Below are 23,841 nucleotides of genomic sequence, written 5' to 3'. Positions count from 1 at the left end.
CTTAGAGGGAAGATTTTGATACTATTAGAACAAATAGTTTAGATCAAAAATAAACTGAACGAAAGTACCATGTGAACAATTTGCAGTCATTTAATAAAATTATTTGTGTAAATGACACTAAATTAGTAGTATTTATTAGAAAGATTTGGAGAAGGAGTCACCATGAGCCACTCCTTCATGCCCAAACCTCACATGGCTGGGCACTGATCGTTCTTATGGAGTCATAAAAAATAAATCGGGTGCACATATTAGCATATAGCCACATATTATTTCATGTAAATTTTTTCTCCTTTCTAAAAACGTGTAGTGTGGTAAGAAACTACAACATTTCTTATACGAAGGGATATTAATATGTGATTGCTGCAAATGAAAACTGCTGAGCCACAGAACTTCAGTAAGGTGACTCTTCCAAGTGTTGAATTCTTACAACATTTTAAGTGAAAGAAGTGGATATACATTTTTATTGCTCTTTTATTAAGTTGCCTCTTCTGAATTTGGTATCAAATAAAACTTAGCATAATTATTGGTAAACTGTCTCTTCCAAAAGAGACCAATTTGAACAATGTGCTACAGACATGCTAACAGACTATGATCTCCCTGAGGGTTATTTTGTAATTCATATTCTGAAACGGAACATTTTACATTTGGATGCACTAAATAACTCAGGAAAGCTGAAGCAGTACTTCATTTTTTCCCTCAAAAAACTGAACATACAAAGTAAATGCACAACAGAAGATAAATTGCATTGAACTCAGGACATGTAATGGACTTCTTTCCTCATGGCAGGTGAGAAAGAAGAACCTCTATCTCTATCCTCTATCTCCTTGGGTCACTTATAGCAAGATGCAGAATGCTTATAGCTGAGAGCTGCACATGACAGCCCCAAGAGCCATGTTATTTGCCTGAAAAGTATGGTCCAAAAGTATGGTCCACTTCTTGAACTGCCAGGCTTGGTGCTGAAACCACTTCTCTGGGTAGCCCATTCCACTGCCCAACCACCCTCTGGGTGAAAAACTTTTCTAGTACTGTAATATTATTGTATGTAATCATGTATCTATATTGCAAACCTCCTGTACAGCCTTTGTGAACTCTTCCCTTGGTAAAATATTAGAGAGACCCAGCTAATTTACTGAAATAGATAGAAGCTTCTGCTGGTCAACATGTTCTCCCCAGGACATATGCGTTCTAAGAGCAGGGATACCTGAAAAGCTTCAGAACCAGATCCTGGCTAGTTGCAGTTGAGAGAGTGGCACAGTTGCACGTGGACTGTCATGCAAATACTGACACCTTAATAACACTGGAAGCTGTTGCTGCTAACACGGACATGGAGCAAGTCCAGAGGAGGGCCATGAGGTTGATAAGAGGACTGGAGCATCTCCACTGTGAACATAGGCTGAGAAAATTGGAGCTGTTCATCCTGGAGAAGAGAAGGTTGTGTGGAGACCTCATAGCAGCCTTTCAGTATCTGAAGTGAGCCTACAGAAAAGATGGAGAGGGATTCTTTGTCAGGAACTGTAGTGATAGCACAAGGAGGAGTGGATACAAATGGAAAGAGGGGAAATTTAGGTTAACTGTTAGGAAAATATTCTTAACTGTGTGCATAAAAGCCATGCTATGAAAAGCTAATGTCCACAAAGGAGGCAGAGGAGTCCTGCAATTTTATTCTAATAAAGGGGGAGAGCCACTGGGACAATCCCCCACGGGGTCACTCTTGAGGTTTTGGAGAATGCAGCCTCCTTTCATCCTAAACTCCCGACCGCAGTGTTGCCCTCTTTGTTTCCCCACTGGCTGAGGTACTAGGAAGGTACAGCCTTCCCAAACCACGTACCACATATTGCCCCAAAAACATGTATTGTCATTTTACCCTAAAGTTGGGAAGTTCAGACTGTCTAGGTTCTGTGGATCCACCAAAAGTTCAGACCATCTGGGCTCTGCAATAGACTTTGCACAGATGCATTTCTCCTAATACTCTGAAGTTCAGGAATTCAAAATGTCTGGTCAAAACACCTGGGTTCTGTAACAAACCCACACAGCTTGATGCTCCTAGAGACACATTTCAAAGACAGTTAACACCCATTTCTCCTAAATCTCCTAAATCATCTTCTGATCAAATAATCTGTAAAGACATTAGCACCCATCTTTCCTATCAGCTGTGAGGGAGGTGAAATCCTAGAACAAGTTGCCCAGGGAGATTGTGGATGTTCCAACCCTGGAAGTGTTCAAGGCCAGGTTGGACGGGGCTCTGAGCAACCTCTGGTGGGAGGTGTCTGTCCACGGCAGGAGAGGTTGGGTCTCGATGATCCTTAAGGTCCATTCCAAGCCCTTAACATTCTATGATTCCATGATTTAAATCTGCCTCCATGGACCAAGGTCCTAATTTCTTTATTCTTTCATGAGGCTCATGGGCAGGAGCATGGAGAGTGAGCCATTTATCGGCCTGAGGGCTCACAGGGAGCACTGCGGGGACAGGACGGCGATGGACGCAAAGGCAGAGGGACGGCTGCGGGGACAGGCAGGGATATGCACCGAACTAGCGACTTGGGAAAGAAAACCACCGATGGAATAAGGGAGCCAGACTGCTCTGCCGATAGGCCCGCTCCGCAGGGCCGCCCCACGGGGCCGCGCTCCCCGCGCCGCGGCGGGCGGGGCGCTCACGGGCCGCCTCCGAGGGGGCGCGGCCGGCGGCCATCTTGTGCGGCCGTCGGTGGCTGCGGGGTTTGTGCGGGTCCCTGCCGAGCGGCCGGCATGAGCGCGGAGGCGGCGGACCGGGAGGCAGCCACCTCCAGCCGGCCATGCACGCCGCCGCAGACGTCGTGGTTCGAGTTCGTGCTGGAGGAGGCGCTGCTGGAGCAGCACCTGCAGAAGCCCTCTCCCGGTGCGTGCTCTGCTGGCCGCCGCCTCCCCTCGGGGCCGGCCCCGCTCCCCGGCCCCTCCTGCGGCAGGCTCGTCCCGGGGGCAGAGGGGCGGCAGCGGGGGCTCTGCTGCGGTGCTGGGGAGAGCGGGGAGCCGGGCACTGCCCGCGGCCGTGCGGCGGCATTTACCGCCGGCAGTAACGCGAGTTTTTTCATTTCACTTTATCTTTCCTATTTAATAACTTCATTTCACTGTCTTTCTTGTCTGGTAGATCGCTTTTCCTTTCGCGTGTGTGAATGTTGTGGGCGGAAGTGTTGTAGTTTGTTTATTCGGTGGGAAGCGCTGCTCATGCATCATTGCAGCTGGCAGCTGGTTTTCTGCCATTGGGGTCCTGTTAGTGGCAGGAGCTGAAGTCTTCCGAAAGGTTCAGTGCTGAGATTGCTCTCTGGACCTGGAATAAATAGAATTCTCGTCTGGTATGTTATAAGAAAATGGCCGTATTTAAAATTATCTGATCTTTTGATCGTAAGTCATAAGTGGTAGTCATCTTTTCCAGCACCTGAATTCTGCGAGGAGGTGGAGGAAACAGGAAAACCTGGGCTAGTGTTACCTCTACAAAAAGTCAATTTAAGCGTAATCTATCTTAGATCTATGCTTAGATTTTATACTTTAAGATTTTATACTTAATGAATTAAGTAATTTGATAATACTTGCTTTATGTTTCACAGAGTTCAGTGAGATTGTAATAGCTATGGTTTGGCCTCTTTTTTCAAAAGAGCTGAAAGGTATTGGCTGTCTTATTGGAAGGGAGAGATTGGGTGCTTTTTTGATGCTGTTTTTTAACCAATCGGAAAGTATTTTGTAAATGTATTCAGAAGTACCAGCAGTTGCTTGTAAATTTACTTTATGTGCAGAGGATAATTACAAGTAGATGTATAGTTTTTGTATCTTGTAATTTTTTAGGCAGCATTTATTTTCAGTAGATGCAAGTATCAAAACATAATTAATACAAAATAGTGAAAAATAAATAAAAGTGTGAGAGTGTGGTTACCATGGTCAAGTGAATTTTAACATTTAGCAAAGATATGTTGATACTCTTTTTTGAGTCAGCACATGCAGGACACCATTTGGGATTAGAATCTACCAAGTAACAATGTCAGCACTATAAACACCAAGGATAAAAGAACCGTGTTCATAGCTAGGGAAAAAAAATTAATTTCTGGGCTTATAAAGAATTTGAGGAGTGGCTGTGTTTTCTTGCAGACCCGCCACCTGTGCAGCTGATTGTTCAGTTCTTGGAGCAAGCTTCAAAACCATCAGTGAATGAACAGAACCAAGTCCAGCCACCACCTGATAACAAAAGAAACCGCATTCTAAAACTTCTTGCTCTCAAAGTTGCTGCTCATCTGAAGTGGGATTTGGATGTATTAGAGAAAAGGTATAGTCTTCATGCTAAGTTTACTAAATTGATGTGGCTTGAGATACTTATTTTAAAAAATGGAAGTCTCTCTTGCTCCCTTTTGGGTGTGATAATTGAAATTTAGTTTTATTTTAGCTGTAAGTTATAAAAGAGTTTTGATAAAGTCAGTGTGTCTGAACAAATCAACAGTGTCTAGAGAGGAAAACCAGCATGTCTTAGACATTAAGATGTGTACATGTAAGCTTCATAAAGATGAATTTGAGGTTATGTTTTCTTCAGTGACAAAACTACCATAAGTTTCCTCATTCTGACATGCTTGAAATTGGAAGTCTCGCTCCCCTGTTGTTGATGTGAATAGCTCCATGTGTCTGTGAAATGACTGTGGTTGAAGTAGACAGACCCCAGCTTTGCATCTTTCCTTTGGACATTTCAGCTAAAAGATGGTCTGATGAGCTAGAACAGTCAAGAACTACTTCACTTTGGCAGTGCTGTGCATGTTAGGGAGCTGCACTCACAGAATCACAGGATGAGTATGGTTGGAAAGAACCACAGTGGGTCATCTGATCCAGCCTCCCTGCTAGAGCAGGGTCATCCCAAAACACATGGCACAGGATTGTGTCCAGGTGACTCTTGTTTACACTTGGCTTCCTGTTTGCACTTAAGTAATGGCAGAAGTTCCTTATTCATTCACACAGGTCTCCTGCCCCCTTTATCTGTAATTTAATGTAAAATCTTAAGGGGACAATAATTGCCCTGGTTCTAACTCACATGGAATTGTAAAATCATTTAGGCTGGAAAGGAGCTTTAAGATCATTGAGGCCAGCTGTTAATTTGACACTGCCAAGCCTGCCACTAAGCCATGTCCCTAAGTGCCACATCTACATATAATTTAAATACCTTCAGGGTATGATGGTGACTCAGTCAGTTCCCTGGACAGTCTCTTCCAATGGCTGACCACCCATTTGGTGAAAAACTTTCCATAAAATGTAATCAATTTCATAAAATTCAATCTAAACCTTCCCTGGCACAACTTGAGACCATTTCCTTTCATCCTGTCACTTGCCTGGGAGAAGAGACTGGCCACCCACTTGCTACAACTTCCTCTTAGGGAGTTGTACAGAGTGATAAGGTCCCCTCTGAGCCTTCTTTTCTCCTGGCTAAACACCCCCAGTTGCCTCTGTCACTGCTTGTGAAATGCTTCTGATAGAACACAAGACCTGAAATTTATTAAACAGAAATCCTGGCTTTAGCTGCTAAAAGTGTAGTTTCACTGGTTGTTTTCAATACTTGTTGCAAAGCATACAAATTTTTCACAAGATCAAAGGTACTTTGGCAGTCGCTGATCTAATTTCAAAAAATGTCTAAATTAGTAATAATATTTTAGTTGTGTTAAATTATACCACAAAAGCTTGGAGCAGTGCAGTCCAGCCTGCCTGTCTTCTCATTTTATTAAGGAGAGTCCTGTCCCAGCCAATGTATCTTGTACTTACCACTATTCAAAAAGTTCCTAGTCTTAACTTCACTTTCTGTGAGTGAAATTTCATTTGTGATGGAAATGGGGTTGCTTACCTTCAGGGAGTATGATCTGGGGCTGCTTTGAAAGAACCTCTTACTAGCTGGGTCGTGCTGTTACAGGTGACTGGATTATTCTGGTAAGGTCCCTGTGTGGGTAATGCAGTGGTGCAGAGTAGCACTTCAGCTGTCTGGCTGGCTGAACTGCTGCTTGGGCCCATCCTCTTGGGCTTAATTCATGCAGCTAATACTGGTAACTGCTTTACATACCTGATCTCAAATGCTGAATAAACATCCCTGTGATGCTAAGTACTGAATAGTACTTAATGGTATTCAGCAGCCAGTACCGAATAGTAGTGTACATTGTTTAACATTCCATAAATAGATTTACTCTATGAAATATCTGATTCTGTCTTTTATTTTTTAATAGCTTGTCTGTTCCTGTATTGAACATGCTATTGAATGAACTTCTGTGTATCAGCAAAGTTCCCCCAGGAACTAAGCATGTGGATGTAGATCTGTCCAGCTTACCCCCAACCACTGCAATGGCAATACTACTCTACAACAGATGGTAAACTACTACATGGCAATAATATAAAATCATTATGGAACAAAGCAGTGCTTTCTTCTATCTGTATAATTGTATGTAGATGGAGAAAGAACCCTAAAGTACTAAGTGTTGTGATCTGTTGCTAGGTTATAGTGAAGGAGCAGAGTCTGAAAAGCTATTCTAGAGCTGGTTTTCTTCTCTAAAAAATAGTCAAGATAATGATTTGAACTCTCTCCTTATAAATATAAAAATCTTCATCTTTCAGCTTTTTATGGACATAAAAGCATTTCTTAGCTGCTAGATGTGCTCTTGAGTAAGGGATGTGTTCTAATGGTGTAATGTTTCTGAAATGGCAAACTGCTATTATCAGGAGGCCTGTAATCTGCTTATTACATTTCTGAGGCTAATACCATTCTTTGCTTAATTTTTCCCCTGTGTAGGGCCATAAGGACCATCGTTCAAAGTAGTTTTCCTGTAAAGCAAGTGAAACCTGGTCCACCTCAGTTAAATGTGTAAGTTACAGATATCATTAATTTGGATGTCATAGGTATTTTATAATCAGAAATGTAATTTCTAAGTGAATTAAATAATTTTTCTAAAATGTCTAGTTGTTACATGGATAACTTGGATTTATTTCAAGTATATTCTCACTTTCCTGTCAGACATGCTTGGTACATATACTTGTCTGTTGTTCCACTCTGTCAATGTTATAATCTCTGTGACTTTGTCATGGCATGAAAAATCAAGAGAGGAAGAGAGGTGGCAATTTCCCTTGACAGAATGCTTATGCTCTAGTTTAGCTGGGGTACATTTCTTGCATTCTTTTGCGTCCCCGACTTTCAGTAGCTTGCTTAATATTGTTGTTTTATTACACCATTTGGAAGCATTGTGTGTGATAACCTTAGAAATAATGAAGTATTTGCTTCATTAGGCAATAATTTGTAATTTAAAATCAATTTTGCATTTTGCCTTCTAGAAGCTGTGAGGCTTTAGTAACAGCTTGTCCTTGACTTTTATGTTACAGTTATCTCCAAAATTTGGAAGTATCTAAGTGGTGCTTTTCATATGTTTTATGTTAATTTTACACTTAAGTATTAGACCATACTTGTTTGACAGAGTCTGTTAAATATGTTGATTAAACATACTCTTCTTCCTCCTCCTTATTTTACTATAGATGTTATATTGTCCTATATGTATCTGAGTCTGATCCTGAATAAAAAAAATCTGTGTGGGAAAATAATTGAAAAATACTTTTAATTTTTGCATAAACATGTGGGCATGCTTCTGCTCCTGACATGTTTGAGGTTTAAATGTTGAAGCTTCATGAGACTTGAGGCTGTGGAAGCTTTCTTCATTATCGTTTTGCTATTGAATTGGTATTAGCAATCTGATCTTGGAAAAAGGCAATGATAACTTTGCAACTTTTTGTTTTATTGAACCACATTCTCATACAAAACTATCTTTTCATTATGAAGTTCTGTATTTCAGATAGAGATAGATAAGAGCAGTCAGTCGTCCTGCATTATGATGTTCAAAATGTAGTTAAGAAAACCAAGCATGAATGAATTATTGTGATCTAGAACATGAAGTACTGTGCAGATCTGCCTTATAACTGAATGCTTGACCTCTTGTATCTAACTTGCAGTATGAATCATATTCAGCAAGAAAAGGAACTAACTGAAAATATTTTGAAAGTGGTGAGACTCTTTTCCCTCATATTTTTACTCAAATTTGCATGTAAATATGAATTTCTTTATTGTACAAGAAATACAAAAGCCAATTCTACATTGTGTAGAATTTTTGAAGGACTTCTTAAAAAACTGTTATTTTACTGACCTGTTTAAAATGTAGCATTAACTGACACCCAGAGTTGAACTCAAGACCAAGAGGTTAATTCTTTTAATGCATTTGAACTATTACAGTTGAAGGAGCAGGCTGCTGATTCCATCCTGGTCCTGGAAGGAGCACTTAAATTGAACAAAGATCTTTATGTCCATACTACAAGAACTCTGGATTTATTGGCCATGGAACCTGGGATGGTGAATGGAGAAACAGAGAGTTCTACAGCTGGACTGAAAATCAGTACAGAGGAGATACAGTGCCAGGTAGCTCACATTTTGTACTAAAGCTTTCAGTTTATATCTGTTTCTTTAGAAAAAGTGTTTAGTAATAATTTTGAGGTAAATCACAGTTTTTTTCTATTAATGTTCCTTGTATTATTTTGGGTTTGGTTTTTTTGTCTGTTGGTTTCTTTTGTAATACAATGAAATAATACTGCCTTCATTTTTACATTAATAGAACTTTTTTAATCATTGTAACTGTTGTTACTTCCCACTAACCTCTCACTTTTGCCCTCTCAGTCCCCTGAAATAACCCATTATATGACAAGGATAGCTTATTGCATTGTTTTCAATGATTATGGGGAAATCATTCTTTAATTTTGTTATGCTTGTGCAGAGTTACTTAGATTGCAGTTAAAGGGGAAGCAATTGAAGTATGTGGGGTCAGGTGTGCAGTGTATGTTGGTAAATTAGATAAAAGTAGGAGTAGTTTAAAGTACAAAGCTGAAATACTTCATCTTGACTTGGAACATGATGTCCAAGAGTGTGTGTTTGATATGAGTGCTCTTTGCAGGTTTGCTATGATTTGGGTGCAATCTATTTCCAACAAGGATCTACAAATGCAGCTGTTCATGAAAAGGCTAAGGAAAAGTTTTTCAAAACAAAGGAGTTGATTGCAAAGGTAAGAAGTGTTCTTTTAGTATGTGTATTCAACTCTTTTCTAAAAAAATGCCTTGTCTAAATTATTGCTTCCTTCTTTAGCAGTTTAATAACTCTTAATGGTACACAGAGTTTTTAAAGAAACTTCCTGAAGTTTTGAGAGTGATTTTTTTTCACGTTGTGCCTGGTTTGAAATTATATTAATTGTTTGCAGTATATTGCTGCTTTGTTCTACCTTTTGTAATGAATAGTCTTTTACACAAATTGTATTGATGCAAAAAACGTAGAAATGACAGCTCCAATGCTAATAGTAACTTGACTGAACAGTACATCCTGGTCCATGGTGATGACATGTTTTTGAGGAAGGTAACCATACAGCACTTCTTTGGTTTTTTTTTTTTAGCCTAACTTTCCCTTGGAAATCAGATTCTCTATGTTCTAACCTTTTAAAAAAGTACATCTTATTTTTTAAGAATGGTTTGCTTCCTTTTTTATTTTGTTTCATATTCATATTTTCAAAACTTCAGAATTCCAGTTTTTATTTAAATGAAGTGTGTGCATGTACATTCTTTTGTTCTTTTGCTGTTGGAAATTGTGAGTCTCTGTTTTGTGAATTAAGCATATATTTCATAATGCTTTGGCTACTAAGATCTGCTGTAACTCTTACTTTTCAGAATGGCTCATCATCACTTCATTTTACCATAGATGAAGCACGGTTAGCTGGGTATTGTCAAGCTTGTGAAGTTCTCACCTCATCTTCTGATGATGCATCTCAACAGGCAACTCCTTACAGTAAAATCCACAGCTGTATGAAATCTGGCAAATACCAGGTAGAATGCCTAAACAAACCCATGTATATTTGAGGGGGGGTTTATCCTTCTTTGTGGAACATTCAGTTTGAACTGGTATGGATTTTAAGAAATGTTAAATGGCAATTTAACCGTTTACATACTGGTTTAAGTTCTATGTGTTTAGGAATATAATATAATCTGGTACATATTGGATTAAAATATCTTGGATTCCATACAATGCTAAATAATTCCTGCCAGCTGACATAAGAGCTTTTCAGATAATTCTTTGGGTATTGAGAATTATTCTTTCAGCTAATTCTCGGGTTCTAATTCCTTGGGTTTCAGAGACTATTGCTACTTAGATGTGCAAGTTTGTTCTGGGGTTTTGTTGTTTTTTCTTTGATTTTTCTGATAATAAAGAACTTCTTTTGTTACTTGATTCCTTTTTGATCAATTAATTTTAGTATTAAATATGGATGTGAGATGCTTCTCTTAGTTTTCTCATTTTTACCAGGTAAAATAATTTTCTGTCTGGTTCTATTGCATTATGCATTGAGTATTCCAACTGTTTTTGTTACAGGACTTAGTGAAGATATTCCTTGAAGATAACCTAACCCTCAGTTTACCTGAACAGTTCAGACAATCAGTGCTGAGAGAACTCTTCCAAAAAGCTCAGCAAGGGTGAGACATCAGATTATAATCAATGTTCAGTGATGATGAAGAGTAATTTTCATTGGTAATATTTTTGGTGGAAAGTATGTAAAATCTTTTCACAACAACCTACTTACATCCATGAAACTTCAGCCTTCGTTTCTGTTAGCAGTAGTCTAAACTACATTTTACATCACACCACAGCTCCTTGGTTGTATCTCCCTGTGGCCATAGATGGAAAAAATGTAATGCACGTTAACAGTTGATTTTATCACTTGACTGATTCTTTAAAAAATTTTTTTCCACCTGTTGTGACACCACTCTTTGTGTGTCAGAGCTGTCCTGTGACCTTCAGTTTTGTGTTCTTGCAGGAATGAGGCTCTGGATGAAGTGTGTTTCAAAGTCTGCGTGTGCAATACAGTCTGTGATGTGTTACAAGGGCGAATCATTGATATTCAGTTTTGTCAACTGTTCCTGAAACCCAGCAAAGAGAAAATAGACTTCCTTCTTGAGGTAAAACATTAACCTAAAATTGGAAGTGAAAATGATACTCAGTGAGAGATTTCTTTCCCCACATAACTGTTATTATTGCAAGGGATGCTCTGCTTTCTGAAGCAGAGAAAGGTCAAACATTATTCAACTTATTTGCAGTTAGGGCAGCTCCACTCAGTGATCAGTTCTGCATCTGTTGTTCAGAGCTCTGTTTCCATCTGTCAGGGAGGGTCCAGTGGAGAGCTGTTGCTTCAGGTTGTATTTGAAATTGCTGCTATTCCTGACATTGTTAAATTATGTAGCGATATTGCTGAATATTTGTTCTAGTGGAACAAAGAATCAAATTCTCCAAGACAGAGAGAATGAGTAGAAAAAATACCTGTGGAAGAGGACCACTTTTCCCTTATTAGCTTTGTTGTAGAAGTTAGCATGGGATGCAGTGATCCTGAGTTACTGTTACGTGTGAGACCTGCACTGTTACCCTTAGTGAAGCTTTTTAGGAAACTGAATGTTGCTTAAGCTAAACTTAATAGTTTTATTGCTTTGCTGTTATTTTAATGTATTTTATTAATTTGAGCCTAGTTCTTTTGCTTGTCTCTTCAGTCATGTGGCAAAAACTAATTGACAGTGCTCTGTACTGCAGAGCAACTAAAAGCTTACATCAACTGCTCATATTGGAACTGGAATGTACTTCTAAAAAAATTATTGCAAGCTGATAAATTCAACTGTCTAGTTATTTTTCAACTTCTGGTTTAAAAAAAAAAAAACAGGTCCTAGTGAATCTTATAATTTTGCACTTAGAAATACTTCATTTTTGAACTCATGTGCTAAATGATCTTGTGTGGCACCCAGTGTCAGTGCTTCTGTATACCAGAGAAGTAGGAGAAAGGAATGTGCATTATGTCTGACAGAAGATGACAGTTGTCTGAAGCATCCTATCTTGTGTACAAGTTGAAGGAAACTGATCCATGTGTGATGGCAGTAGCTTTTATCAGGTTTACTTCAGAGACAGTCTTATTTCACACAGTTGTACTGAAATTTCTGTATCAAACTTTGTCAGTCAAATCTTACCTTACTTTCTTTGGCTTACAAGAAACCCTTGAGAGCTGGTCTCATCTCTACAATTAGAGTAACTGAGTCATGACAGGATTACACAGAGCACAACAGAAATACTGGTTTGATTCTAGATTAATTAGGGTAACCACCCAGCAATGCTGCACTTGGTTCCCACCTAACAGCACTTGAGCAGATTCAAAAATTGCTCTACAAAGTAGAAACAACAGACAGGCAAAAAGAGTTGTAATTGTTCTGGGTGGAGAAGCAAAGGCTCCAAGGGCATGCTTGAGAACTTACAGGCTCCTAAAGGGGACTAGAAGAAAGCTGTTTTGCATTTTGTTGTGGGACAGGACAAGGGTAATAGGTTCCTACTCAAAATGGCAGATGAAATGTTAGGAAGACCTTTACAGCGAGGGTGGTGAGGCACTTGAACTGGTTGCCCAGAGAAGCTGTGGATGCCCCATCCCTGGAAGTGTTCAAGGCCAGGCTGGGCAGAGCTTTGAGCAACCTGGTCTAGTGAAAGGTGTCCCTGCCCGTGGCAGGGCTTTTAGAACTGGATGATCTTTAAGGTCCCTTCCAACCAAAACTATTCCATAACTTGTTGCTTCACCTGAGATAGAAGTTTACTGGCTGTTACTACTTGTGAGACAGAAAGCTGGTCAGTAACACTGGCTATAACTAAATATTATAATATGTGCAAGGTGGCTGCTTAGTTATTTTCTGCTTTCTTTTCCAGGTTTGTTCAGGGTCAATAAACTTGGAAAGTGCTTCTGAAGAATTGAAGAGAAGAATGGCAGCGTTTCTCAAGTATGTACCCATATTAAGATAACATGAATTTGCACTTTGTAAGCAATGTAATACAACACAATAAAAATTTCAAGAACTTACAACTGGAAAAATAAGCATTTTTTCCCTACTTATGTACTAACATTTTTATTTGCTTAGAAACTTGTGTTTGGGTATGGAAGATCTTCAGTTTGTCTTCATGATTTCATCTCATGAGCTTTTCATAAAACTGCTGAAAGACGATGAACGGAAGCTGCTCATTGACCAAATGCGGAAGAGATCTCCTCGAATCAATCTGTGCACAAAACCTGTCACTTCTTTTTATGATATCCCAGGTAACTTTCACAGCATTTTCATTAACTGCAGCTAGTGTCCTATTTCCTTGATGAGTACCTTGAGGTTACAAAGTGCAGGTCTGTTCTCAAAAAAGTTTATAATGTTTTTAGAGAGAGTACTTCCTGTTATTGGTTGGCGCATGTCCTGCTTGTTCAAGAAGTTGGCTGCTACTTGCTTGTTTCTGAAGTGAGTGTAATACATAAGCCCAGATGAACGTGTCCTCGGTGACAGAGTGAGAGAGCATGGCATTAGTTTGAACAAAATGTGGCTGTGGCAGCTGTTCCCAGAAAGGGAACCCTGCCTCTGGACTTACATACATTAATGATGATGTGACTGTGCGGTAAGCTGGAACAGGAGTGCATCTGAATGAAATTTTTAACCTACCAAAGTAAACCAGTTAAATTCCCCAATACAGCTGGCTGGCTGTGCAGCTGCACAAGTCAAAGCTAACAAGAGGAGCCAGATGGTGGCTGGAGCTGGAAAGGCCTTACCTTTTCTCATCTTGAATCTTTGCTCTGCTATAGCAAGAGTGGTCAGAGCTGCTGGAGTGAGGAAAGGGATTGCAAGCAGCCCTTTAGGTCAGGGTGTGAAGGTAGCCCAACGTGTTTGTCAGAGGACACAAAAGGATGTCTGGACCTATGGAAGCATGATGTATCTGCTGTTCTTACTATGTTCTGATTGAAGTGTTATATACTAAAGAATTGGAAGTATCTACATGGAGAAGAAATGTGCTGAAGACCCCTGGTTGCTTTTCTTCCAGCTTCAGCAAGTGTCAATATTGGCCAGCTTGAGCATCAGCTCATACTGTCGGTGGATCCATGGAGGATTCGCCAGATCTTGATTGAGTTGCATGGTATGACCTCAGAACGCCAATTCTGGACAATTTCTAATAAGGTAACTTAGCTCATGTGCTCACAAGAGACTGTAATTCAAGGACTGGTGAGGTATCATACTGCAGTGAACAAGAAGCATTTTCTTACAGATCCTCAGGGTGATTTATCTTTTCCTTCTCTGCATAGTGGTGGTTTTATAAGAAGGATGATACATATTTTAACACACATCCTGTATGAAGAGTGTTACAAAAAACCTATAACCTTTGTTTTAAGGAATCACTGGCTGTATCACAAGCTTTCCTTATGAGAAAAGATTTTTTTGTAGCTTGTGCTTTTAGTGTTCTGACTAGATAGCAATATAGTTTTAGCTTAAATTTCTGTCATTAGAAGGTGGGAGCAGGAGAGAGGAGGACTTTGTTTAAGTAAAGATTTCTTGTCTCTTTTTAGCTCCTCCCTTTAATTACTGCATATTCAGAGTGTGAGCAAAGGGTTATCGGGCGTTTTTATCATAGTTCTAAATGAACCATACATTGCTTGTGATGAGATGTAAAGACAGGAATTGGCAGTAATTTTCAATATTTGGGGTTTGTTTATGTTGTTTTAAACAGTGATGTGAATTCTAAAACTTGTTTCTGTGCAAATATCCTATGCATTTCTCTCCCAGTGGGAAGTACCAAATGTTTACGGCAGTGTTATTTTAGGAATCAAAGACAGTCTGACTAGGGATTTGGTCTACATCCTGATGGCCAAGGGATTGCACTGCTGTGCCATTAAGGTGAGCAAGCCATATGAGCTTACTGGTTGGTTTGGACAATTGAATCTTAATGAAATGGAAAATTTGAAAGCCCTTTTTTAGAAAAAGAACTGAAAAATTGTATGGTGAGGGAGATATTGTGACAAGCTCCATGTGTTGTGTAATGGATAAGGATTTCTGTCCCTCAGAGTTTCATCAGCAGAGCAAAGATAATGGCTTTCCAATGAGTTGGGCCTGGAGATAATTTAATTCGTATAAAGTTTTGATTATGTTGTTCTACATCATGTGGCATCTACATCCAGTGGTGATTTGATTTACTGATATGAAGTGCAATTCTTTTGAATAAGTGTATTACATAAGGAATTTATTGGAAATGCTGTTCTATTTTCCTTGTAATTGACAAATTTGCTGAACTGCAGCTAAAACAAAATTGTAGCAAGCATACCAGTAGTTGATTCTAGCATGTTTTTGCTTAAACTCCTTGTTTTGTTTTCAGAAGATCTGGAACTCTTAAGCTTAATAGCAAGTCCAAAGGACTCATAAGTAGACACTGTGACATGCTTGAGCAATGCTGATGCTAATGGATGCTGAGTCTGGCTCAGCCAAGATAGAGCTGATTGCACTTTAGCTTGTAGTATTTCCCCTTATGAATTTATTAGGAATCATTAACGCATATAATTTTTATTGCAGGATTTTGTCCATGCAAAACAGCTTTTTGCTGCTTGCTTGGAGCTTGTGACTGAGTTCTCTCCAAAGCTCCGTCAGGTCATGCTCAATGAAATGCTGCTGTTGGACATTTACACTCACGAAGCTGGAGCTGGTGCTTCTGGAGAGCGTCCTCCTTCTGATCTTATAAGCAGAGTCCGAGGGTATTTGGAAATGAGAGTGCCTGGTAAGTACATTACTGTCTTTCTGAGGAGCAGTAAAGCACGAACCTTGAGAGAAGGGGAAAAAATCCACAGCAAAATAAAGCAACTTTGTATTGCAGATTAACCACTATGTGTAAATGGCAAAACAGTGACTTTGTTGCTGGTTTTAGTAAGTATTCAGAAGTTTTATTAGATTTTAGGATTTTGAAGTGAGCATGATGCCTGCCTGTTGCTAAACATTGACAGTTTCTATTCAGTGCCTCTTAAAGGACTTGAACAGGATTAAGATGTCTGCACTTCTGCCAGAGGGTTTTGCCAGTTGTTAAAGATTCCTCCTGGTTTCACAATAAGAGAGTAGCATTGTACTGTTGTGATTAGGTGAAACCCTTGTTGCTTCTAATTTCCAGAGGTGAGGTCTCCCATTGGGCTAAGCATCATATCTTCCTGTGATAGCAGTGGAGCAAAAACAGCTGATTAGAGGGAATGGGATATGCTTATTTTCATACAACACCATTTACAACACTGTTTTCTCAAAAATAAAAAGCTAAACAAAGAATCCCTTTCCTTTTAGATATTCCTCTTCGACAAGTTATAGCTGAAGAATGTGTTGCCTTCCTGTTGAACTGGTGTGAGAACGAGTACTTGACCATGCAAGTTCCATTACCTCTGGTTCAGACTAATCCTTATGTGAAGGTAACAAGTGCTCACTCTCAAGGCTTTCTCAGACTGTAGTTGGCTTTTTTTTTTTGTTGAAGTATTTTGTACTTTTCAAAGCAAGTACCCTTCTGCTTAAGTGTGTGGGGCTTTGTGGCTCTAATGAATTGAGTATGGGGTAGAACATAGGGCTAAGCAACAAGCATGTTTAGCACTTGACCAAAAACATGGAAGCTGTGCTGCAGCAACACATGAAATCTTGGCCCTTGTTGGCTGCCAGCTAAGGTTGGTTCCATCAGGGGTGTGTGGTTATGATCCATGATTGAAATGCTGTAGCACTTCCTAAAGGACTCTCCTCTCAGCTGGAATTCAGCCTAGGTTGATGTAGGAGGTATGAGAAGTGTGCAGATCTCTGTTTTCAGGTCTGGCTTCTTTTCTGTTCCTGAGATACTTATGTTCCAAATGCACTGTAAGAGTTCTGTTTTTTACCCAACACTGGTGTTGAATTTTTGGAGACATTCAAGCCTTGCCTTCTTTGAAACTTTGTTTTCAAAATTGTTTTGCTCCAATGTTTCTACTTCACAGTTAGGGCATGGAGCAGAAGGCAGGTTGTATCACAGGACAGGTTCATTTTTACCCTGCTCTGCTTACCTATGATACTTCCTAATTTCTGTTCTGAGGTTCAGCTTTTTTGTATAACATTGTGCCAGTTTCAGTTAAGATTAATTACTATATGGAAGTTAAATGAGCTCTAAAGAGCCAGTCTTTATTAAACCATATTTTATGGGGGTTAGGTTTTATGTAATATATGTTTGTTTTCTGGAGCTTTTAATAATGAAATAGACACCAAGGAAGCTAATAAATGGCAAAATGCTCTGTTTAATTCCTGTTTTCCAGCTTCCTCATCAGTGTTCTCTGCCGCAAAATTTAGTCACGTTCCTTTGTAGTTCATCATTTAAAATCACTTTTGCTTTGCCATTTTAAAGGCCAGTAATTCCTTTGCTGTAGATGATATGCAGAGGAGCCTTAGTTGCTGTGTTTTTTCTGTTGCATTGTGTAGCTGGGCCAGTTGCTGGCTGCCACGTGCAAGGAACTGCCAGGTCCCAAAGAAAGCAGACGCACAGCTAAAGATCTCTGGGAAGTCGTCGTACAAATCTGCAGTGTATCCAACCAGCACAAACGTGGCAATGATGGAAGAGTGAGTTTGATAAAACACAGGGAGTCTACATTGGGTATTATGTACAGGTATGGTTCTAAAATTATTTTTGAAGATGGCTTGAATGGTTTGTTTGATCCCATGTTCTCGTCAGAAATTGTCTGGATTCCACTATCAGAGTGATGGCAGCAGCTAAAGATCTGGGTAAAAATCCTGTCCACTGTGGGAGTTGGGTTTTAGTAGGGATGTGCTGGCTTTCCTTTTCAGAGGCAGAAGAGGAGTGTGTGGGAGGCAGCTCTCCCTGCAGAAACTGAGGCATATATGGCTGTGCTCCCATTATAACCAGTAAAGTCAATGCATCTAGAGGGCAGTAGAGCTGGAGGTGTCTACTTTGCAGCAAATAGAATTATTGTGTATCAGTTTTGTACTTTTATAGCTGTTTCAAGCACATAGCTCACAGCATGGGTATCTATACTTAGATTTGTATCTGGGTCTAAAGCTAAATGTTACTGAGTCTTGAAATGAAATTCTAATTCAGCTAAACTCTGCAGAGTAAGAAAATCAAATTACTCTGGTCAAGAGTCTTCTCTGTCAGACACCTTAGCAGCCTTAGCCTCAAATGACTGATTCAGGACTCTCTGATTTGTCAGTGCTGGCACCTGATTTGTCCAGTTCTGGCCTGTTCTGAAGTCTGAGCCTAAGTATAAGTTGTCTAATATGGTATAGTTTGGTTTGTGTGACTGTATTGAACAGCTTTCCACGTTAAAGCCGTGGGAGAGGTGCCTCTGTCAAACCTCTGTGTCTTTGCCTTCCTTGAGCTAATCAGGTTAAGGTGTGCCAAAGGCCAGCTGTGTTTGCCTACACTGCTCTGGGGCAGGTGTAGGGGGTACCAACGTGCTGCAGCTTCCAGTTATGTACTCTGGCAAGGAAAAGGAGCACAGCTGTACTCCAGGTTACTGAACCTTTCCTCATCCCTCTGATTCAAGTAAAGGGCAGTGACCCTGTTGTTATTATGGCAAAGAAGTAGTGAAAACTTTTCCAAAGGTTGTCCTTGTCTGGATTGTCCTATGCTGACAATTTCTGATGTTCATTACAAGGAAACTGAAGTACATTATAAGTGATCACTGTTTACAGAACACTTACACTGTGTTCTGTAAGTGTGTAGGTCATTGCTGCCAACCTAGCTTAGGGAATTGCAGTACAGTTCAATTGATTTCCCCTTTAGAGTCAGTGGTTGACTTCTGTGATTTTCATGCCTTTTATAGTTTGATAGAAGAACATACTTAACCTATTTTTGGTTTAAAATTTGCTAGTAACTGTATTAAAAGTGAATGGGCTGGTCATTTTCATTTACATGCCCTATATTTGTAAACTTAGAGGTGAAAGGGTGTTTTAGCAGGTGAAGAATTTGCTCTACTGACTTTGTTTTAAGTGTGCATATATTCTTTATTGTGGATGATTACTTACATAGGTATTTGTGTCCCTCATTTAGGAGTGAATTGTTGTCCTTCATCAAAAAGCTTCGGGTAAGTCACAGTGGTGTTGAAAATATGTTTGCAACCAAAACATCCTTTTGGTGTAGTATTTTTCTGGAGTTTTTGTGTTAAATTCCAAAAAATCTAACAGTTATATGGGTGCTTTGTATGGCTGTAAAACGTCAGAGTTTGCTATACCTGGCATACAGCAGTGTGGAATAGCTTGTAAAAAAATTACCCTGAATTCTGGTGGAGATCTGTTTACATTGGGAGTGTATTTTATTGCAGCTGTCACGAAGCAAAGCATTCCTTTTGGAGGGAGACAGAAGCTGCTACATGCATCATACTAAGCAGCAGAAGTAAGAAGGAGGGAAATTGTTTATAGCTTCTGGGTTTGTAAATGCATAGAAAGTTGTAGTAAACCTAGCTTAAGCTTAAGGTTAGGTAGTAATCACAGAAACAACATAAAGATCTGTAAAACAAAAGTAAAGTTTATATCCAAGGAGTTATTCAGGAAAATATGAAGTAATTAAAAACTTTCTACAGAAACATTCTTGCAGTATCCTTGTGGTGCAGATCTCTTAACAAAATATTGTCCTATTTCAATAGGAAACTATAATGATTGCTTGACTTCTTACATAGTTTTGAAGCTTAGGGAAGAAAGTGGAGTTCTGTCAGTTCATGGAATATTTATTTTCCCCTACAGGAACCATTGGTTCTAACTACAATATTGTCCCTGTTTGTCAAGCTTCATAATGTTCGGGTTAGTATATATCATCAAAGTCTTTCTTGGTTTTCTTGAAATGTTTCTTGTTCTGATTTCTCACACCATCTTTCTTCTCTTAGGAAGACATTGTGAATGATATTGCAGCAGAACACATTTCTATCTGGCCCTCATCCATCCCCAAGTAAGATAACGATTAAGAACACTTTTTTCAAAATACTGTATGTGATGGGTTTGGTCCCAGTTACTGTTAGTGTGGTTTCTCCATGTAAAGGCATCACTGCCCCCATTCTGTCTCTGGGAAGGTTGGTTTGAGGACATGGAGAGTTTTGTTCCTAGTTTGATGGTCCTGGTGGAGATAGGGGAAACAAGAAAGAGGAGAAGAAAAGATATGGCTTTTAATCTGTGTGCTTTATTGAACTATATGCTCACTTTATCTGAACCATATAATACTTTATTGTGAAATCACTAATATTTTTTGAGATGTGTTTGAATAATAGCCAAAATAGGAAGTAGCAAATGGTATGTATTGATTTATTCTGACTGAATTGAATTTTATTTCTCTACTGAAATTTAGAGGCTCTGTGGGGTGGGATCTCAGAATCTGGTTTAGTTCTGGCATCTTGTTCAAGCCTGTGAAGGCTGTATTTGTTCATTCAGATTTACTGTATTGTAACAACAGTAGTATTACTCAACACAAAATCCTTTCTGGAGTTAGTTATGCTTCACACTTAGGGCAAGGTGCTTGGGACCTCAGCTAGAGGTGAAATCAAGTTAGTGGTTAAAAAAACAAAGCAGTAAGTTAGGAATTATTTTTCTTTCTTTTTTCTTTCAGTCTTCAATCAGTGGACTTTGAAGCTGTGGCTATCACAGTAAAAGAGCTGGTCAGCTATGCCTTGACTATCAATGCAAACAACCACTTCTGGTTAATTATTCAGGCAGATATTTATTTTGGTAAGTGAAACCAATGTCTGTGTTTAACATAACATGTGTAGAGGAACCTTGCTGCTCTGAGATTTGTTTGACATAACCCTCCTTGTATTTCCTTTCATGAAAAGAAGTTTAAGTGATATATGAGGTTCAAATCTTCAGATGCAGTGGTGTAGGTGGGTTTGTCTGGGAAGGTGTCTAAGCCCACAGATAGCTTGAGCTTCTGATAGGTCATGCAGACTTGCTTTTAGGGGAAGGGAAACTTTGAGCTACCCTTAACTTCCCTCTTCTAGTGCAGTTGGTCCTTGACTGGTGTAACTGTGCAAAACCATGGCACTTCAGTGTTTTATAAGTGAATGGAAACTTGTGAACAGTGGTTGGTTTTAAATGTGGAGATCAGCTTCCCTGGAGCACAAGATGAGCAGAGTGGAGAGGATCTGTATTTTATATAGGGAAGTATCAAGGGTTTGTAAATGAGGAAGGGTTTGTAAATGAGGAATAGCTACAGCTTTATAACTCTTGGGGTAAGAGGAGGAGTCTTCATGCAGTGCTCAGTGCTGTCATGTTACAGTGGGAGAGTGATTCAGGGTTATAAACCTGTTTTCCAGTGTTTATTGCCTGTACAAAGTGCAGCAGCATCCCAGAAGGAGGACATTTATGTAGGGAGCCTCAGAGCTGGTGTTTAAAAGAGCAGTGGTTGGAGCAGTGGCAGTGGGCTGTATTTCTGTTCTGCTTCTGCCACAGAGCCTGGAGGCTGCTGCCTTCCAGGAAGCCCTTCCTGAGCTGCAGAGGAGTGAAGTAGTGCTGAGCCATGAGGGTGCTGTTCTCTCACTCACACCAACTCCTTCACTACCTGTGTGTGCTCAGCTCACTGAAGACAAGTAGAATTCAGCTATGAGAGATGTATCTGAATAATTCTATAAACAGTTGATCTGAGTATTAAATAACTGCTGTATTTACTTTTGAGACCTTATTTGGCTTTTTTCCCTTGGCAGCAACTAATCAGTATTCAGCAGCCCTTCACTATTACCTGCAGGCAGGAGCTGTATGCTCGGACTTCTTCAATAAGATGGTGCCACCAGATGTGTACACAGACCAGGTGAGCTAAAGTGGGATTTGCAGAAATCTCTTTGGATTCAGACAGCATCCTGATTCTATGTAGAGACAAAAGTGTCCAGCACACACACTTTCCTGTAGCATGTGAGGTGTATCTTGATGCATTTAGGAACAGATGTCCTCATCAGTCCTTTTCTTTTTTGGCTTGTTGCTTGAAAGCCAGAGGAAATCTGAGCCTCCTCTGCTGAATCACAGAAGGCTTTTCTGTTAGTTCATAGAGCCTGCAGAGCTGTGTGCTGGGAAAGCACTGTGGGACACCAGGGGCGTGGAGAGCAAATGGAACAGCCCAGAGCACAATCAGTGTGTGGTCTGACCGTCCCCAGCTCATCCCTGCAGAGCCACACCGTGCTGGGCAGGGCTGGGGCCAGAGGGGCTCAGGACAGTGCAGCAGCCCTGCCTCACCAGCAGTGCTCCCCTGAGCTCCAGCTGCTGAAAACATCTGGCTCCTACTGTGCTGGGAATCTCTATAGTGACAAATAGGGATGTGCTGAAGCCTGGGAGTTCCTTGGGGGCAGAAGAATGTAGATAGCTACTTAGGTGGTCCCTTGAAAATAATAATAAAAACTGCAGTTTGTGTTCCAAAACATGCATTTCAGAACGTGTTCTGTTTTAAACCTTTCTGTAGGTGATAAAAAGAATGATCAAGTGTTGCTCTTTACTCAATTGTCACACCCAGGTAAGAGGTGAAACATGGCATTAACTTAAACATTTGCTTATAAATATTTATATAGGGGATAAATTTAAAAAATACTAAATTCAACTTCCCTTGGAAATACAATCTGCAGTAGAGTAGGCTTTGTTATGTTTGCTTCTAGGACAGTTAGAGGACTAAAATTAGTAAATATAAGACATACTTGGAAATGTAAAAAGTAGAAGTAGTCTGGGGGTGTTTTGTTCTACTTTTCTCTGCAATATAGACTTTTTTTTTTTTTAAAGAGAGGAGGTATCCATGGGGTGGTGTTGGGAACCTGGCCTTGTTTTTCATAACTCAGGTTCTGTTGCTGATCCATGGGGTCAGTCATTCTCCAAGAAGTAACAGCACTTGTACTGCGCTCTAAAGCTCCTCAGTGCATTTGGAAACCTGGAAGCCAAGTCACTCCCTTCTGATCTGAGTCAATCCCCTTTTCTTGTAGCTGTTGCCACTGCTGTGTGAGAATGATCTGTGTTCAGGTGCTCAGAACTTGCTTGCCCTGGTAACAAGGTCTAGATTAGGTCTAGAAAAGGAGTGGCATGAACAAGGCATTGTGTGGAAGGTTTGTTTGTGGGGAATTGAGGCTGTCAGAATCACTGAGTCTTTCCTTACAGGTAGCTATTTTGTGCCAGTTCCTCCGAGAAGTAGACTATAAAACTGCTTTTAAGGCACTGCAGGAACAGAACAGGTAAATGGTACAACAGTTTATAGATGCCTAAACACAGTATGTGACTCTGTCAGTTTAACCTGCCTTGTCTTTCAGTCACGATGCCATGGATTCTTACTATGAATACATCTGGGATGTCACCATCTTGGAATACTTGACATGTATCCTTTTGCTGGAATACCACACATGCTGGATGTTGACAGCTGAGAAAAAGTCCATTACCTACTTAAGTCCATTGCCTACTGACTTTTCTTGACTCATCCTCAGATCTCCACCACAAAAGAGGCGAGACAGACAAGCGGCAGATAGCAGTGAGTTAACTCAGGGTGCTGGGACTTCTTTAGAGTCTCCCTCCCTGAAATCACCTCTGAAAAGGTGGTTTCTGTTCCAGTTAATTCCATCACACAATTCTTTCAGAATCTGGGTGCTTATGTCAAGTTGTGGCTGAAGGGGTGGGGTGATGGGGCATACAGGAAATTAATACAGAAATAAATCACCCATGGAACTAGTGCTGAAAGTGCCTTGAAATGAAACAGCTCTACTGGAAGGCCTCATGCTACTTGTGTCTACTCTTTTGTTTCAAGATAAAAGCCATTGGCCAGACAGAGCTGAATGCCAGCAATCCTGAGGAAGTCCTACAGCTTGCTGCTCAGAGAAGGAAAAAGAAGTTTCTTCAAGCAATGGCAAAACTTTACTTTTAGGCTAATGCTGGAAGATGATTACAAAATGTATAAAAGTGAAAAAAATCTTTCAAGACTTTATTATTTTTAAAAATTCAATTAAATTTTTGTACAACATTTACAGT

General features: G+C 39.9%; 1 protein-coding gene across 1 annotated transcript; it reads left to right on the top strand.

Moving 5' to 3' along the window:
* Positions 1–2,704: 2,704 nt before the first annotated feature.
* On the top strand, positions 2,705–23,833 carry INTS8 (integrator complex subunit 8). Its single transcript, XM_063172272.1, has 27 exons — positions 2,705–2,875; positions 4,117–4,291; positions 6,216–6,356; positions 6,776–6,847; positions 7,981–8,032; positions 8,258–8,440; positions 8,970–9,077; positions 9,730–9,885; positions 10,427–10,527; positions 10,869–11,010; positions 12,782–12,852; positions 12,991–13,166; positions 13,928–14,061; positions 14,665–14,775; positions 15,445–15,646; positions 16,195–16,316; positions 17,338–17,522; positions 18,926–18,959; positions 19,615–19,671; positions 19,755–19,816; positions 20,468–20,586; positions 21,558–21,661; positions 22,304–22,354; positions 22,984–23,057; positions 23,133–23,197; positions 23,304–23,347; positions 23,621–23,833. The coding sequence occupies exons 1-27, from the start codon at positions 2,746–2,748 to the stop codon at positions 23,735–23,737; spliced, it is 2,988 nt and encodes a 995-aa protein (XP_063028342.1). The 5' UTR covers positions 2,705–2,745; the 3' UTR covers positions 23,738–23,833.
* Positions 23,834–23,841: the final 8 nt, after the last annotated feature.

The sequence above is a fragment of the Melospiza melodia genome, chromosome 1 (assembly GCF_035770615.1).
Source record: "Melospiza melodia melodia isolate bMelMel2 chromosome 1, bMelMel2.pri, whole genome shotgun sequence".
Taxonomy (NCBI): Eukaryota; Metazoa; Chordata; class Aves; order Passeriformes; family Passerellidae; genus Melospiza; species Melospiza melodia.
This window is presented reverse-complemented; position numbering and strand designations above follow the sequence as displayed.

Excerpts from the sequence above, each read along its gene's own strand:
- INTS8 (XM_063172272.1), top strand. The coding sequence starts at position 2,746 with ATGAGCGCGGAGGCGGCGGACCGGGAGGCAGCCACCTCCAGCCGGCCA. Across the intron at positions 9,886-10,426 it reads TGAAATCTGGCAAATACCAG|GACTTAGTGAAGATATTCCT; the intron begins GTAGAATGCCTA and ends TTTTTGTTACAG. Across the intron at positions 10,528-10,868 it reads TTCCAAAAAGCTCAGCAAGG|GAATGAGGCTCTGGATGAAG; the intron begins GTGAGACATCAG and ends GTGTTCTTGCAG.